This window comes from Palaemon carinicauda, chromosome 20 (assembly GCF_036898095.1).
Source record: "Palaemon carinicauda isolate YSFRI2023 chromosome 20, ASM3689809v2, whole genome shotgun sequence".
NCBI lineage: Eukaryota > Metazoa > Arthropoda > Malacostraca > Decapoda > Palaemonidae > Palaemon > Palaemon carinicauda.
In genome coordinates, this window is record NC_090744.1 from 19,418,963 (window position 1) to 19,437,344 (window position 18,382).

At 39.8% G+C, this 18,382-nt stretch overlaps 1 protein-coding gene across 2 annotated transcripts in view; it reads left to right on the forward strand.

Annotated features, from left to right (window-relative positions):
• Positions 1–18,382, forward strand: part of GlyRS (glycine--tRNA ligase) — a 41,121-nt gene that overhangs the window by 1,414 nt on the left and 21,325 nt on the right. For both annotated transcript variants that reach the window (XM_068394871.1, XM_068394872.1), the window contains exons 2-9: positions 1,430–1,516; positions 3,863–3,986; positions 11,028–11,203; positions 12,514–12,654; positions 13,788–13,902; positions 14,634–14,740; positions 15,252–15,377; positions 16,456–16,548. In XM_068394871.1, coding sequence (XP_068250972.1) covers positions 1,430–1,516; positions 3,863–3,986; positions 11,028–11,203; positions 12,514–12,654; positions 13,788–13,902; positions 14,634–14,740; positions 15,252–15,377; positions 16,456–16,548 — 969 coding nt within the window. The remainder of the gene's footprint in view (positions 1–1,429; positions 1,517–3,862; positions 3,987–11,027; positions 11,204–12,513; positions 12,655–13,787; positions 13,903–14,633; positions 14,741–15,251; positions 15,378–16,455; positions 16,549–18,382) is intronic.

An 18,382-nucleotide genomic window follows, 5' to 3' on the forward strand; every position in this document is an offset into this window, starting at 1 on the left:
AAAGGGAAGCAAACGCAAGCAAATCACCTAACCTACCCTAGGAGTCGTAACCTTATCTACATGGGGCCTACACCCCTCCTGCTACCCTCATTAAGACCACCCTAAGACTAAGTCTTATCCTTGGGTTTGGTTACCAATCGGCTTCACTCCTGGCAAGGCAACACTAAATCATAATATTTTGTAAATCATAAGATCTTCATATTATCGAATTTCGAACAAAGATGAACAACATTTTTCCCATGAAGAAAATCAATTTGACTATTGATAAGGAAATTACGTCTGACCCACCCAACTTCATTCACCCCTATGACATTAATATTTCATTGGGGTCGTATGTAGATATGCAAACGAGTCACCTGTTTCATACAATTTACACCGTATTGTAAACTTTTACAGGATAAAAATAGTTCACAGTATCTCGAAACCTCTGAAAACTGTGGTTTTATGTATGATAGCGGCCACGTGTATGTATGATGACGGGTGGCTAAGATTAGGGCAGTGTAAGGAGGGGTTGCAGGATGCCGTTAGCCCATGTTAGGTAGGGAAACGGCTTGCAGGTTAGATTAGGTGGGGGCGTTTAAGTTAGGTGTTATTCTTATGTAGCCTAGAGGTTTTGCATAACAGACAGTTTTTGTAGTACAGTATGGTGGCCTTGCCTTACGAACGGGTAAAAAGCGGGAAGAAATTCCTGTATAAAGGGTAAGTAGGTTTTAGAATAGGTGGGAAAGAGCTAAAATAAAAATGGTTCATATACCGTACTGTTTTTATGACTGTTCAATATACCATGGATTGAATGACACTGAAATTCTAAGAAAAGTCAAGAAGTTTAGGTTTTACGTTTGTGGGATAAAGATATGGATCAAGAATTGAGTAAGGAATGACTAATGTTTGCTGTTAATAAACTGGGGAAAGTGAAAAGAAACTGCAAAAAGTGAAATAGCTGAAAAGTAATGGAATGAGGAGATAATTGAGAGTGAATGGGAGTGAGTTAGGTTTTGAGAGTAAATGGAAGCTGGGAAGACGTACGAATATATTTCATATGGATAGCGGATAGCTGGATGCCATATGCTGTATTGTGTTTTTAATTTATTTGACAATATTCTTATAATTGTTACCTGAAATATTTTCATCACTTAGAGCCGTCATTGATTGAAACTTCAGAATTTACTATAAATTTAAGAGTTAGGAAAGTCGCCTTCAGAGAGGTACACCATTGAACTTTGAAATATGGAAATTTTGATTTAAAAGTTATGTTTTTATCAGAGAAAATGATACTCGGATTTTGATAAATAATAAAATGATCATTTTTATCATAGGAAACTAAGGGTCAGATAGAATAGATTTATGAAAATTGAATATTTAACGAGAAATTTAGAACTGTTCAGTACATCTTATTGAATTTACTTAAACAATTATCTTTTGATTTTAGGGTGATTTGGTTCGTCAAATGAAAACTGATGGGGCCCCTGAAATGGATGTCAAGAAACAAGTCCAGGAATTGAAAAATCGTAAAAAGGTATGTAGATTATCTTTTTGTTTGATCTGCTATTTATTTTCCAATTTCAGCTGTGATTGTTGTGATAATTCTGACTTTTATGAAGTACTTCTTCTTACAATTTTATAGAGAACCAATTATCTATGTTATAATTATACAGTACTATACTGTATGGAGTTTAGAATGTTATTTTGCATGTGATTGAGTATAATGTTGCCTTTTCTCAGTTTGACAGTACATTATGCGGGAATCATAGAATTGTTCCTACGCGTATACAATCCTTTGGTCCTTTACAAGAAGGAAGGTGTCTTTAGTGAATCTGGAATGGCTGATGAATTTGATAACAAGGTAGTCAACGAGAGGTTGCGAGCACGGACAAATATCCCCCTCTGCCGGAATCTCCTCAATTTTGTTTTCAGCCGCAATGAGAGCAGATGTACTGTTGCACCATTACCAAAAACCTTATCATCATTATTTTCCCTACGGGAAGAAATGTGAGCTGCTGCTTATGTTCATGAATGTGAAACAAGAAATTTTCATTTAGCAGGGAATGGTGAACTTTGTAGCCAGTTTATTATTATACTGGCTGTAGATCTGCACTCTCTGTGCTTCTGTAGAGAGCATGATTATTTGCAATCAGCCCTATGTGCCAAGTGTAGGTTGTGGCTTCCTGTGCGATGGCAGGCGTATGCCTTTTGGGGGGCGTGGGGAAGAGCGCTAAGCCTTCTTTGGCGTCTGCTTGGGCAATGGCCAAGAAGGCAACAAGGAGGCCTTTGCCTCCTCTGTTCTCTCATTGAGGGCGTTTGCCACTGGTGCATATGCCCCTGGGCTGGTTCCCATGGAGTATGCTTCATGAGCAAGAAGCTCTTGGAGCTACATCGGAGGGCTTTTCAGGTTTGGTGGCGTGTGAGGTTTCCCTAGTTTTCATCTCCCCCTATTGGAAGTTGAAAGCTTTTAGATTCTACCTAAAGGATCTCTCTTACGTTCAATGTGTACGTTGTTGGACGAGTTGTAGCTCTGAGTGGAGTAGTAACCAACTTTGATCATACTGATAATTGTTCAGATTCAGTCTCTCATTGGTGGCCTATCCCATTCAGCAAGAGTTATTAAAAAATAAGATATCTACAACACTAACATTAGCCTCTGGTTCTGAATAAGTACAAACCATGTTTCTAATGACAAGGTTCCTATTCTATTGATGATCTTTTGTTAGTTGCACTACTTATGACTTTCAGGGTCCTTCACCTCAGAGGTTATTGGCTTCAAAGTCTTTGTCATTCACTTTGGAATTTTGTAAGCATCCCTTGATCTTAATTAATAGCTTAGGCTACTGTGAAGTAATGGGTTCAAAGCAAGGTAAATACATTTTTGAAGGTATATAATGTCTTGTCACAAACTTGATGCTTTTCTTAAGCTTAAGGGCCATTTCTTGTCCCCATATATTTGGTGAACGGGCTAAAGTTGCTAAACTATACAGGAAATTACCTTTTTTTTTTTATAGGAGATTGATTGATTGAAAGTTTTCTGGCATCCTGACATCCAAGGTCATTGACGCCGTTTTATAGAAGCTTAGGTTTTGGTGGCCTGTGTGGTAGCGTCCCTGACGGGTGAACGCTAGACTGGGGTTCGAGTCCCGCTCAAACTCTTTAGTAGCTTTGGTCGCTGCAACCTCACCATCCTTGCGAGCTAAGTATGCGGGGTTTGGGGCGCCTCTAGGTCTATCTGCCGAGTCATCGGCAGCCATTGCCTTGCCCTCCTTGGTCCTAGCTTGGGTGGAGAGGGGGCTTGGGCGCTGATCATGTGTGTATATGGTCAGTCTCTAGGGCATTGTCCTGCTCGATAGGGCACTGTTCCTTGCCCCTGCCATTCATGAGTGGCCTTTAAACCTAGACGTAATCATCTTACCAGGGAAAGCCTTCCTCTTTTACTTTTCTGTTTTGAATTGTGTCTGACAGAATTTGACTTCTGTAAGGTAATGGGTTTGTATTAAAAAGGACTTATTTTAAAGAATATAATAATATTCCTCTTAATTTTATCTACTTAAGGTTATAGTTATTGAAAACTTTTTTCCTTTCATGCCTGTTGCATGTTAATATTTACACATATTGGTGAAGAAAATTTAATTTAATTAAAAAATTCTGGAAATAGAAAGTTTTCTCAACTCTCATGTCTTCCATTTCATAATTCGTCTGTGCTTTAAAGTTACTGATTGAGCTGTTTTCAAGGTCTCATGTAAAGTAGGAATTATGATACTTTTTTCTAGCTCATGCAAGGTTTTTTATGATTTTTTTTTTCTTATTTAGTCCTTACATACCGTATATATACAGGACAGTATATTGGAGCAGTATAGTATTGTTATCTTTACAGGAACTGGAAGACATGACACTGAAGCTATATCCACAGGACTCTTTTGATAGAGCCAAAATGAACGATCTGATCAAGCGTAGATTCTTTTACGATAACTCGTTTGCCATTTATGGTGGAATCACAGGTATGTGGGTTATTGCCGCTTGCCAGGCTTTTCAGTTTTATGTTTTCTAATATGTTGTATAACATCTTTCAGACTAACTTCCAATGCACATTGTAGAAATCATTATGCAAAATTTTAAATATTCAGTTTTAAATATTTAACTTAGCCGGTGAATATATAGCTGCAACTCTGTTGCTCGACAGACAAAAACTGTACAAAAAAACTCGCCAGCGATCGCTATACAGGTTGCGGGTGTGCCCATCAGCGCCATCTGTCGGCCAGATACCAAGCTCTATGTAAACAAAGACTCAATTTTCTCTCTGTCGACAAGACGTACTTTACTCGCTGTTGCTAACTGGAGTTTTTCACATCATCTTTGGTGAAGTACTATATTCTGGTTTTGAGCTTTCGCTGTGCAGGGTTTTTCTTCAAATAAATCCTTGAACTCTTTTTTGTATCGGATTCATTGTTGATGACTTAGATCGTTTTTTTGGAATTTTCCCTTGACCAATTCAAAATGGCTGACCCTTCACAAGTTCCCAAATTTAGAAAATGCAATGCTAGGGACCTTTCTAGGCGTCTTTCGAAGGCTTCTATCGACCCTCACACTGTTTGTTCCAATTGTCGGGGTAAAACCTGTCAATTGGAAGATCGGAGTGAGGAGTGCGTGGGCCTTTCGGAATTCGATTTTATCGAATTTGAAAAGTACACACGCAGGCTAGAGAGAGATAGAATTAGGAGAAGTTCTTCTAGGTCTATTGATGTTTCCTCTCCTCATGCCCCACAACCTATTCCTTCCCCTGTAGTGGTTGTTCCTCCTAGCACTCAGGAACCTTCGATGGCTGACATGATGCGTGCCATCCATGCCCTGGGGGAGAGAGTTGAGTCCCTTGCAAGTGACCGCAATCAACTCATGGCGGATGTTAAGGAGCTTAAGTGCCAAAGTGCAGTGGGAAGTGATAAAGTGCCAAGTGAAAGTGTTGTGAACAGTGTTGCGCTTGAGGGTTCGTCTGTTCGTGCCTGTCGTCCTCCTAGTCCGGGACCTCTTGCAAGCTCCCAAGTCCAGGGGAGAAGCAATGTCGCACGACGCATGGGTTCGAGAGGCTTTAATCAGCGAACAGACGTTCCCTCCATGATATCAGGCGTATCTCCCCAAGATCGCCCCTACCTACGTAAGACGAGAGAGCCCATTTATACCTCGTCGTCTGAAGGTGTTTCTCGTAAGAAACTTTGGACTAAGGTCTCACGACCTTTAAAACGTAAATCGGTCCCTTCAGGACAAGTCCAACGTCCCGGTTGTAGCCACTGGGTCAGTTCGGACTCGTTGCCGTCATCTGATGACTGCTCACCGCCTAAGAGAGGCAAAGCGGTACCGCTTCAGTCACTAACACCGTCTGTCGCCGCACCTGCTCCCGTAGACCCTAAATGGGCTTTGCTGCAAGACATGCAGTCCAAGCTTACGTCTTTGATGCAGGACTTTCTTGCGGAGAAGGTTGCTGCCGTACCTTCTAGCCAACAACCATCCAAGCGATCGGTTGTGCGTCCTGTTGACGCTGAGGTATCCTTCTCGCGTCTACCAGTTGAGGTGGTTCCTCCACCGATGCGATCCAGTGTGGGTTGCCAGCCGCACGTTGACGTTAAGCGACGCACGGAGGTGGTTGTTGACGTTCAGGACGTTCAACAACCATCAGAGGTGACTTGTTTTGACGCGGTGCGTCAACCTCCGCAACCCGGTGTGGTTTCCACTGCTCAACCCAGTCGGTCTAGACAGTCTCGGGTAGACGCTGTGCGTCCTCGCGCTCCCATGGTTGTTGACAGTTCACAGACTGTGCAGCAGTTCCATGACGTTGTGTCCGGCTCCGTCACGCATGCACCAGTGCGACCGGACTCAGCGAACCAGACGTTGCCCACTCCGTTGCCGTTTCCTCATCAGTTTTCGGATGAGGAACTTTCTGATGATGATGTTGCCTAACAACAAGACGATCAACAATCAGAATTGGACGAGCCTAAGTCAACTCAACCATCTTTGGACTTTAGAAAAGTCTTGGCTATTTTCAAAGAGTTGTTTCCTGACCAGTTTGTTTCTGTGGCTCCTCGTTCTCCGCCGTCAGAGTTTGTATTAGGCATGCCTTCGCAGAAGGCATGCCTAATACAAACTCTGCCTTTACTAGACTCGTCCTCGCACGCTCGTCTAAGAGAGCTTTGCGGCTGATAGGAGACTGGATAGAGTCCAAGAAGAGTTTAGGGAAGACAGCATTTGCCTTTCCCCCAACTAAACTCTCTTCTAGATCGAGCGTCTGGTATGCCACGGGAGAAGTTCTCGGCTTGGGAGTTCCTGTCTCTGCCCAGGGCGACTTCTCAAGTCTTGTAGACTCTCCCCGCCGCCTTGCCATGAGACGCTCGAAGATTTGTTGGTCATCATCGGACCTGGACCACCTTATGAAAGGGATCTTTAGGGCTTTTGAAGTCTTTAACTTTTTAGACTGGGGCTTAGGAGCCCTGAGCAGGAAAATCTCTTCGACAGATAAAGATATTTCTTTGCTCATTATGTCCTGCATGGACAAGGCCGTCCGTGATGGGTCCAATGAGCTAGCTGCCTCATTCACGTCCGGAGTCCTGAAAAAGCGAGTGTCTCTCTGCTCGTTCCTGTCTGCTGGAGTTACACCATGCCAGAGATCTGAGCTTCTCTTTGCTCCCCTTTCCAAGTGCCTGTTTCCAGAAGTCTTGATAAAGGAAATTGCTGCTTCGTTAGTGCAGAAGGACACTCACGATCTAGTTGCGTCCTCAGCTCGCAAATCTCCCCCTTTGCCTTCATCTTCCGCTAGACCGAGGATAGACGCTCCAGCGTCTCGCTTTATTCCGCCCTTTCGTGGCAGAGCCTCCAGCAGAGGAGGTGCTCGTGCCGAAGGGAAGCGAGGGAAGAGGAAAGGTTCCAAGTCCTCTAAGGGCAGAGTCTGACTGCCCGCAACTTCAGACAGCAGTGGGAGCCAGACTCAAGAACTTCTGGCAAGCCTGGGAGAGGAGAGGCGCAGATTCACAATCTGTGAAGTTGCTCAGAGAGGGGTACAAAATCCCTTTTGTACGCAAACCCCCTCTAGCAACGTCTCCCATCGATCTCTCTCCCAGGTACAGAGAGGAAGAAAAGAGACAAGCCCTGAAATTGGAAGTGTCTCTTTTGCTAGAGAAGGGAGCGGTGGTCAAAGTCTCGGACCTTCAATCACCGGGATTCTACAACCGCCTCTTCCTAGTTTCAAAGAAGACAGGAGGGTGGAGACCGGTGCTAGACGTCAGTGCTCTGAATGTCTTTGTCACAAAGACGAAGTTCTCCATGGAGACCACAAAGTCAGTCTTAGCAGCGGTCAGAAGGGAAGACTGGATGGTCTCCCTAGACCTAAGGGACGCCTACTTCCACGTCCCCATTCACTCAGACTCCCAACCTTTTCTGAGATTCGTTTTCGAAAATGTGGTCTACCAGTTTCGGGCCCTGTGCTTTGGCCTAAGCACAGCTCCTCTCGTGTTTACGAGGCTGATGAGGAATGTGGCCAAATTCCTCCACTTATCGGACATCCGAGCCTCCCTTTATTTGGACGACTGGCTTCTCAGAGCCTCTTCCAGTCGTCGCTGTCTGAAGGATCTCAAGTGGACTCTAGATCTGACCAAGGAATTGGGACTCCTAGTCAATTTGGAAAAGTCGCAACTGGTCCCATCCCAAACTATTGTGTATTTAGGGATGGAGATTCACAGTCTAGCTTTTCGGGCTTTTCCGTCGGCCCCCAGAATAAGTCAAGCCCTGTTATTCATCCAGAACATGCTGAAGAAGGAACGCTGCTCAGTCAGGCTGTGGATGAGTCTGGTAGGGACGCTGTCATCCCTGGAACAATTTGTGTCACTAGGAAGACTACACCTCCGTCCGCTTCAATACCATCTAGCTTTTCACTGGAAAAAGGAGAAGACGCTAGAAGCGGTCTCGATCCCGATTTCCGAAAAGATGAAGTCTTGTCTGACTTGGTGGAAGGACAATATCAACCTAAGAGAGGGTCTTCCCCTGGCTGTTCAGACTCCCAACCACGTTCTCTTCTCGGACGCATCGGACGTGGGCTGGGGCGCGACACTAGACGGTCGGGAATGCTCAGGACTGTGGAACTCGAGTCAGAGGAGCATGCATATCAACTGCAAGGAGCTGTTGGCAGTACATCTGGCCTTGAAAAGCTTCAAGTCTCTCCTTCGAGGCAAAGTGGTGAAAGTAAACTCAGACAACACCACGGCCTTGGCGTACATCTCCAAACAAGGAGGTACCCACTCACTGACGTTGTACGAGATCGCAAGGGACCTGCTCATCTGGTCAAAAGGTCAAGACATCTCCCTAGTAACAAGGTTCATCCAAGGCAACTTGAATGTCATAGCAGATTGTCTCAGTCGGAAAGGGCAAGTAATTCCAACAGAATGGACCCTCCACAAGGATGTGTGCAAGAGACTTTGGGCCACTTGGGGCCAACCAACCATAGATCTCTTTGCAACCTCGCTGACCAAGAGGCTCCCAATCTATTGCTCCCCAGTCCCGGACCCAGCAGCAATACATATAGATGCCTTCCTCCTAGATTGGTCACATCTGGATCTCTACGCATTCCCACCGTTCAAGATTGTCAACAAGGTACTGCAGAAGTTCGCCTCTCACGAAGGGACAAGGTTGACGTTAGTTGCTCCCCTCTGGCCCGCGAGAGAATGGTTCACCGAGGTACTTCGATGGCTAGTAGACGTTCCCAGAAGTCTTCCTTTAAGGGTGGACCTTCTACGTCAGCCTAACGTAAAGAAGGTACACCAAAGCCTCCTCGCTCTTCGTCTGACTGCCTTCAGACTATCGAAAGACTCTCGAGAGCTAGAGGCTTTTCGAAGGAGGCAGCCAGTGCGATTGCTTGAGCAAACAGAGCATCCACCATTAGAGTCTACCAGTCGAAGTGGGAAGTCTTCCCAGACTGGTGCAAGTCAGTTTCTGTATCCTCGACCAGTACCTCTGTAGCTCAAATAGCTGATTTTCTCTTATACCTGAGAAAAGGACGATCCCTTTCAGCTCCCACTATCAAGGGCTACAGAAGCATGTTGGCATTGGTCTTCCGGCATAGAGGCTTAGATCTTTCCAACAATAAAGATCTTCAAGACCTCCTTAAGTCTTTTGAGACCACCAAGGAGCGTCGTTTGGCTACCCCTGGATGGAATTTAGACGTGGTGCTAAGATTCCTCATGTCAGACAGGTTTGAGCCGTTACAATCAGCCTCCCTGAAAGATCTCACTCTAAAGACTCTTTTCCTGGTATGCTTAGCCTCGGCTAAAAGAGTCAGTGAGATTCATGCCTTCAGCAAGAACATCGGATTTTCGTCAGAAAAAGCCACCTGTTCGCTACAACTTGGTTTTCTAGCCAAAAATGAGCTGCCTTCTCGGCCTTGGCCTAAATCTTTCGATATTCCCAGCTTATCGGAGATCGTAGGCAATGAACTAGAAAGAGTCTTATGCCCTGTGAGAGCTCTTAAGTTCTATTTAAAGCGTACCAAACCTTTACGAGGCCAATCTGAAGCTTTATGGTGTTCAGTTAAGAAACCATCTTTGCCTATGTCAAAGAATGCTTTATCATACTTTATCAGATTGTTAATACGAGAAGCTCATTCACATCTGAGTGAGGAAGACCAATCTTTGCTTAAGGTGAAGACGCACGAAGTTAGAGCTGTTGCAACTTCCGTGGCCTTTAAGCAAAATAGATCTCTGCGAAGTATAATGGACACAACCTATTGGAGAAGCAAGTCAGTGTTCGCGTCTTTTTATCTAAAGGATGTCCAGTCTCTTTACGAGAACTGCTACACACTGGGACCATTCGTAGCAGCGAGTGCAGTAGTGGGTGAGGGCTCAACCACTACAATTCCCTAATTCCATATCCTTTTAATCTTTCTCTTGAAATGTTTTTAATGTTGTTTTTATGGGTTGTCCGGAAGGCTAAGAAGCCTTTCGCATCCTGGTTGATTTGGCGGGTGGTCAAAGTCATTTCTTGAGAGCGCCCAGATTAGGGGTTTGATGAGGTCCTGTTGTATGGGTTGCAGCCATTGATACTTCAGCTCCTAGGGGTCTATCAGCATCCTAAGAGGATCGCGAGGCTCCGTAAGGAAGACGTACTTATAAGGCAGAGTAATCGTTCAAGTCGACTTCCTTACCAGGTACCTATTTATTTTGTTTTTGTTATTTTGATAACTTCTAAAATGAAATAAAAACTCTTAGCTCATAAAATGTAAACATATATTACTGGTCTCTATCCACCATCCTGGGTGTGAATCAGCTATATATTCACCGGCTAAGTTAAATATTTAAAAATGATATTTTAATTATAAAATAAATTTTTGAATATACTTACCCGGTGAATATATAAATTAAATGACCCTCCCTTCCTCCCCAATAGAGACGCAGTGGGACAAGGAGAAAATTGAGTCTTTGTTTACATAGAGCTTGGTATCTGGCCGACAGATGGCGCTGATGGGCACACCCGCAACCTGTATAGCGATCGCTGGCGAGTTTTTTTGTACAGTTTTTGTCTGTCGAGCAACAGAGTTGCAGCTATATATTCACCGGGTAAGTATATTCAAAAATTTATTTTATAATTAAAATATCATTTTTGAGGTGAGTTTGAGTACAGTATTTGAGTCGATGCTCTTCTTATTTTATTTAATGTAAAACTTTATTAGTCTTTTGTTTTAAAGTTTTATTAATTATATTATTTGGGACATTACTTGAAGGCCATAAGAACATGATCCACACTAGATAATCTCTTTGGTATTAAAATATTTTGCTTGAATATTTTGTTAGTGTTGGGGATACTGAAACAAAAGCCAAGGATTTATTTAGTAGGAATTATCATAGTTTCCCCTTTTTTATTTACAGTATATGCTTTATTTTTGTTTTAGGAAAAATTTTTTATATATGAAATATAGATTTTGATAACATGATTACTTACAAAACAATAATATTTTAATAATCTTCCCATAGTGTTTTCTACTTTGATTATTAAGAAATTCGAAATTTCAGGCCAGTACGATTATGGTCCAATGGGATGCGATTTGGTTGACAACATGCTCTCAGAATGGCAGAAGCATTTTGTTATTCAAGAAAGAATGCTGAAAGTGAACTGTTCAATCCTCACCCCTGAACCTGTTTTGAAAGCCTCCGGTCATGTTGATAAGTTTGCTGACTATATGGTGAAGGTGAGTATATTGAAGTACTTTTAAAGGATTCATATATTTCACGTTACTTTATTTTTGTTTCACCTTACATTCTTTTCTGGATTTGGCTCAAGGGAACTGTGAGGTTTAAGGTTTGCCAATCTCCTCAGTGTTCATGTTTCAGTGACCCACATTGAGGCAAGGTTTTTGGTTATTAGCTATGAAGTCCTAGTGTAATTATTTAGTAAGATGAAGGATGTTTTCTGTTTGGAATTAAAAGAATTGTTAAATTTCCAGGCAACTTTCCGAAGACTTTCATGAGTGATATTAGAGTTGCACGCAAGAAAGGTGTCTTACTAACTTTTCTTAGTAGAACCTGCTAAAGGTCTTTGTCTAAACCTTTATATGTGGTGCTACTTTTTAATCTGATTATAATAAGAGTATCCTGTCTCCTTTGCTTAAGGAGGAAATGGGAGTCCTCTCTCTCTCTCTCTCTCTCTCTCTCTCTCTCTCTCTCTCTCTCTCTCTCTCTCTCTCTCTCTCTCTCTCTCTCTCTCTCTCTCTCTCTCTCTCTCTCTCTCTCTTTCCTTCACTTGTGAAAATATTGAGAACTTCATGATTTGTGCTGGTTACAAAGGTTATCTTGCTATGGGAAATGTGTTGCATGCCATTTGCAAATACATCAGAACTTCTCTTTAATAATACTATACTCCGCTTATTACCTCCGCCAATAAAGTTGGAATGAGGTTATATTTTTGCCCCTTTTTGTGTAGGTTTTTGTGAACAGCTTCCTGGCTACAATTTTGATTGTAGAGTAATGAAGCTTGCAGGGATTAGCTTATATAAAAATCTGGAAAGGATTAAATTTTGGGAGGTAAAGGCCAAGGTCACAGTCAAGCAAAATGTCCAATTTGCGTAATCAGCCACACAAATTGACATCGTTGTCAGAGACTTGAAACTTGATTTATATTTCAGTGTATGAAAATCCATGCCAATTAATACATGTTAAGGTTAAAGGTCAAGGTTGAGAAATAAGCTGCTGCGGCGGCTGTGTGAGCTCTACCGAGTGCCCCTCTAGTGTGTCTTCTTTTCATATCTGACTAAATTTTTTGATGAGGTTTTGCCTAGCTATCATTTTAGACATTAATTTTTATCATAAATCTCTTGAATGATGGTTAAATGTAAAGTTCTGTTAATTTAAACTCTAAATTTTTTTTTGAATATTGTACCGTTAGTTAACTACAGGATATTGTTAATGTTCAAGTGCAGGTTAGACTGCAGAGACTTTTAATATGCATTTTGTATACAACTGAAAAGTTCCAAATAACTCTATTTATCGTTTTATATTTCAGGACGTTAAGAGTGGTGAATGCTTCCGGTTGGACCACTTGATAAAGCAACATTTCGAGAAGAGAATGTCGGATAAAAAATGTACTCAGGAAGAAAAGGATCTAATTTCACGCAAAATAAATCTTCTTGATGGCATGACAATGGTTAGTTGGTCATTTACATTCTGGCAGTCAATTTAGAATTGGTCTTTTTGGGTTTTTACTTGAGAGTAAACTACAGAGGGTCCCCAACTTAACTATAATTCGGAGATGCAAACACAAATCCAACTCAAAATAAAGACAAGATAAAGAAAAGCTGTAATAAAACTATTATATCATTTAATACAGTAAGAAAAATTACATTTGTAATAACCTGATATCTACTTCATATGAAACCTGATTATTTGTTGACTTATGTAGCTGGAAATCATAGGCATTGGATTCAAGTTAGGCTTACCCTAAAAAATCTAACAAAATTCGACTCACAAACAGCTTCTTTGAGCCTATTAAGTTTGTAAGTTAAGGACCTTCTGTATGTATGGATGTTAGAGTGATGGAAATGGAGGCACAGGGAACGAGAAGGAGAGGGAGACCAAAGCGAAGGTGGATGGTCTGTATCAAGGATGACCTTCGATCAAAGGGATTAACCGGTGATGAAGTGTGCGACAGAGGTAGATGAAGAACACTGGCCAGAGACATCGACCCCACATAGAAGTGGGAAAAGATGCAGACAAAGAAGAAGAAGAAGAAGGAGGGTGTTATCCCACTAGGTTACATAAATAAATAACAAGATTATTCTTACTATTTGTGTAACATTATGTAACAGGAAAAGTAATAGCTGTGCTATTCTTATTTATTCATTCCATGATTTATTTTAGTTACCCCTGTATCCGTTTCCCAAGTCACCCTATGATGCTCGTGATGTCAGAGGTAGATAGCAATGGCGATGCCTTTGATGTATGTTTGATTGTTCCTTTTTCCTTAAGCATCGTATCCTACAATGAATAATTAACTAATCTTGAATGTAAAATGTATATTAGAACATATATCTGTTTTATTTACATCTTTCGGCTAAATTCTAAGTCTGCCATTCTTCTTTTTCAAACAGTTAGTGTATATGCCAGACAGTTAGGTTTTATTTGCAGGTATATTCCCCCGGAGCTACAAATAGAAAGACTTGACACTTCTAAAGCATTCCTGTAACCATTAGAAATATACTTTTTTTGTATTTTCTTGTATGTGATGTATTACAAAACGCTGAATGTCTAAACTTCTTTCCTCCTATTTGTGTTCAATAGGAAGAAATGGATGCCATCGTTAAAGAATATGACATGAAGTCTCCGTCAACTGGCAACGACTTAACGGATGCTGTGGAGTTCAATCTCATGTTTCCTATTTCTATAGGGCCCTCAGGTAAAGGTTCCGTAACTTTTTCTTCAATCAGATTATAGTACTGTATTACTTTGTCATATTAATGAAATTACGGAGACAGAATATCCGTTAAACATATTTTTTCAAATTGGTGTTTATGTACGTTGAAGGATATTACTGAATATAGTGTGTCAAGATTTTAACCAAAGAATTTGTATTTCTAAAAACAAAAAGACTTCAAAGTGCAATTTCAAATTAGCAAAGCATGTGAGCCTTGGGAAAGGCCAAGCTTACTTCATCATTACCTGAAGTAAATTTTTTTTGTACATGCCGCCGGAGTCGTCCATCGACCCACTGCATATAAGATGTATTAAAAGTACTCTTGTTTGTAGGCTTATTATTATTATTAGAATACTTGCTAAGGTAACAACCCTAGTTGGAAAAGCAGAATGCTATTGTATAAGCCCAAGGGGTCTAACAGGGAAAATAGCCCAGTGAGGAAAGGAAACAAGGAAAAATAAAAGTAACAACATTAAAATAAATAATTCTTATATAAACTATAAATACTTTAACAAAACTAGAGGAGGAGAAATAAGATAGAATAGTGTGCCCGAGTGTACCCTCAAGCAAGAGAACTCTAATTCTTCTAAATGAATTTGTAGAAATCAATATTTTTTGTCAGAATATATACTGTTTTAAATGAAGTACTGTTTTAGATCTTGTTTGTTGTGAAATTTTGAAACTGAAATTTAATGTTATTGTTTGTTCTTTAGGGGCAATGAAAGGTTTCCTGAGACCAGAAACTGCTCAAGGAATTTTCGTCAACTTCAAGCGGTTGTTGGAGTATAATCAAGGAAAACTTCCCTTTGCTTGTGCTCAGGTAAGGATTTTACTATTGTTAAAACCCATTTGGTGGAAAGGTACTATACTATCTATAAATGATAATATTAAGTGGAAAAAGTCTTTAGAGAACCATGTTGACCCTTTTACCTCCAAGCTATTTGGAACTTTCCAACCCTTAACCCCCAGGCGTTGTTCTTTTTCAAGCACGTTTTGCAATATTTTTCTTTTTAGATTGCCCTGACAGCCTTAATTTTCATCATAGAGAGGTCAGGTTGGTCTCATTATTTTGGAAAATGCCTGAAGTTTCTTATAAAGTTATGAAAGATATGCAAAATAAATGCAAATAGCAGTTTTTTGCAAGGACGTACCAGTATGTCCATGGGGTTTAAGGGATGAGTTTTGTGAAACGTACCAGTACGTCCATTGGGGGGGGTAGAAGGGTTAAGAAACTTTTAATATAGATACATCTTAGTCTTTGTCTTTTCCGAAGACTTACTATTGTTACATTGAGTAATTAATGTTCTCATTTTCTTAATTCTTTTTTATAGATAGGTAATGCATATCGAAATGAGATTTCACCTCGTTCTGGGCTCCTGCGAGTGAGAGAATTTACGATGGCAGAAATAGAGCACTTCTGTTATCCAGATGATAAGAGCCATCCAAAGTTTAATCAGGTAATGTTGACTTTTTCACTCGGAAGTTTATGCAGAATAATATTGTGAAGTTTCATCTATTTTGAATTTTTTTGTTTTCTATGTTAATTGTTTTATGGTGCTGCAAGAGAACAAGAGAAGCCCTTGCTCTTTGACTCTTTTTCTCCATCTGTAATCTAGATTTGTTTCAGCCACGGAGATCTGTTACAATAGCTCTTTCTACAGTAGTAGTATAGTCTACTCTACCTTTCTTATTAACAGCATAGATGGTTTGGATTGTATTTCCTTGGGAATTTATCCAACAAATTGACACTTTGTCTTTATCACCTAACGTTCAAGGAAGATTTACCCATTGCTTCAGCCTGGTTGAAATCCTGCTATTGTTTAACATTGTTTTCTTGTAAATATAAACCATTGTAACATTTAGCTGAGTACTTTGGTCCAATATGGATGACCATATGCATCAACAGACATAATAATATGAAGGCATTTAAGAGCTACCTCTTATAGAGTTTGTAAGGCTTTGTTCATCTGTGTGCACTAATTGTTCTTTTTCAGTCTGATTTGATAAAATCGTATCAGAAAAGGTCATACATCTTGTAAGAATCATGACAAGAGTCCTTTTCAACATTTTTTTAGTTTGAGGTTTGGCAGGGAACATGTATTGCCTTAGAAATGCTATCAGAATGAAATTTTTTTATGCTGGGAGGTCAGAAAGTCTTCGTATTTATGGGATTAGGCATTATTTCCTTCGTATCTTACGTTTGTTCCAACTTTTATAACTTTTCTACATTTTCAAATACTTTAGTTTATTTCTTCCATTTGTGTTAGTCTACAATATTTCTGTTCATCTCTACTTTGACTAATTGGCTTCCACTCATTTTCGTTCATTTTTGAGCCATGGTCTGATCAAGAGTATAGTGTTATATACCCTATTGGCCACCTCTAGTAGAAATAGAAAATGTAAATGTAATTTGAAATGTTTGCGTGAATGGATTCGTGTGATTAATATTTTATGTGTAGCATAAATTTTTGTTGGTTGATTCACCATTGAATATATCTTACATTTTCCATTAATGATTTATTTAATCTTTTCCAGGTTGCAAATACAGAAATGTTATTGTACTCGGCTTGTGCTCAGATGGATGGAGAATCTGCAAAAACTATGACAATAAACGAAGCTGTTAGAGGAGTGAGTATAGAATTTATCTTCATTTAAATAATGTAATGGCATGTTTGTCGTGATTTTAGTAGGGTCAGGTAAGATGCATGGTTACGGTATTCATCCTACTTTTGCCTGATTGTGTCTTTATTGAAAGTACTTGATTATAAGTCATAGTTGCCTTTGATGGAAGAGGATAAAAAACACAACTAATATGGCTGTTGTCGAGCAACTTAAAACCTTTTATGATTAGTTAAAGATTTTATATTCTGCTGTCTTCTTATTCAAATATTTCAATATTTGGAAAAAATGCAGTGTAGATAACCAAGATACATTTCCCTTCTGAAAGGTAAGTTGTTGATTCACTCCCGAGCCTTTGATATAGATATTCCTCCTTATGTCCTAGACAGTTATTTTAACAAGCACTTTATTTTTGATACTGTATTTTGAATGTTGTGTGTTATATGTTTTTGTATACTGGACATATCCTGCTTCCATTTTGAGTCTTTGGATTTCATTGGTTATAGTACCAGTAAACTTATAGTAAAATCACTTTTCATTTTATGAAAAGTAACAAAAATACTTTTTATCCAAATTGTTATTTTTCCATGTATATAATAAAAATATAGTTTAATCATTATGAAGTTCAAAGTTTTTCAAATGGTATACATTTCTTTGGATACACAAACCATTACGACTTCCCACAGCGAATGCATCTTTTGTTCAAGATACTTTTGTTTATCAACCTTTCTTCTTGCATTTAACTCTGAGAAATTTTCTCCTCTCCTCAGTTCTTATTAACCTTGTAGAAAAATCTGTGCAGTTTTAACAAAATCCAGATATTTGTTTACAAAAAAATCAATCACAGCTGCAACCTCCTTTTGTGATGCTTGTGAGTGTAATGTAATATGCGATGACTGTGGTATTCCTATCAATTAACTTAGCACGTTGAGTTCTGAAGTTGATGAAGTAAATTTTATTGATGGTTATACCAAAGGTAATATGTTGTCAAAGGAAGAGCCCAGTGTTATACACCTGAAAAAAATTATGGGAAAAATAGGAAAACATAATCAACTGTTCTTAAAATATTTGATTTTTCCTTGTTTCTTTTCCTCACTGGGCTATTTTCCCTGTTGGGGCCCCCTGGGCTTGTAGCATTCTGCTTTTCCAACTAGGGTTATAGCTTAGCAATTAATAATAATAATAATAATGTAAAATGTTAGAGGTTTCTGCATAGTGGTTTGGCAAAACAAATGCACACTTATTATATTGGTGATTCATTGAATGCTTGTTCTCGATTCTGTTTTTTTTTTTTTTTTTTTAAATTACAAGGAAGTTATAATTGCTGTAATATTGTCAAATATCTAATCTATTTGCAGTTAAAACACATAGGCTGACTCACAGCTACATAGACTGGAATTTCCTAGTGATCTCATACAATAATTTATCACATTTTTACCTCCACCAACAAAGTTGGAAGGAGGTTATATTTTCGCCTGTGTGTGTGTGTGTGTTTATGAACAGCTTCCTGGCCACAATTTTAATCGTAGAGTAATGAAACTTGCAGGAATTAACTGTTATGTAGAAATCTTGAAATTATTGAATTTTGGAAGGTCAAGGTCATGGTCAAGCAAAATGTCCAGTTAACGTAATCAGCCATACGTATTGATATCGTTGTTACAGAGACTTCAAACTTGGTTCATATTTAAGTGTATGAAAATCCAAGCCAATTAATACATGTTAACCCTTTTACCCCCAAAGGACGTACTGGTACGTTTCACAAAAGCCATCCCTTTACCCCCATGGACGTACCGGTGCGTCCTTGCAAAAAAATGCTATAAAAATTGTTTTTTTTTTCATATTT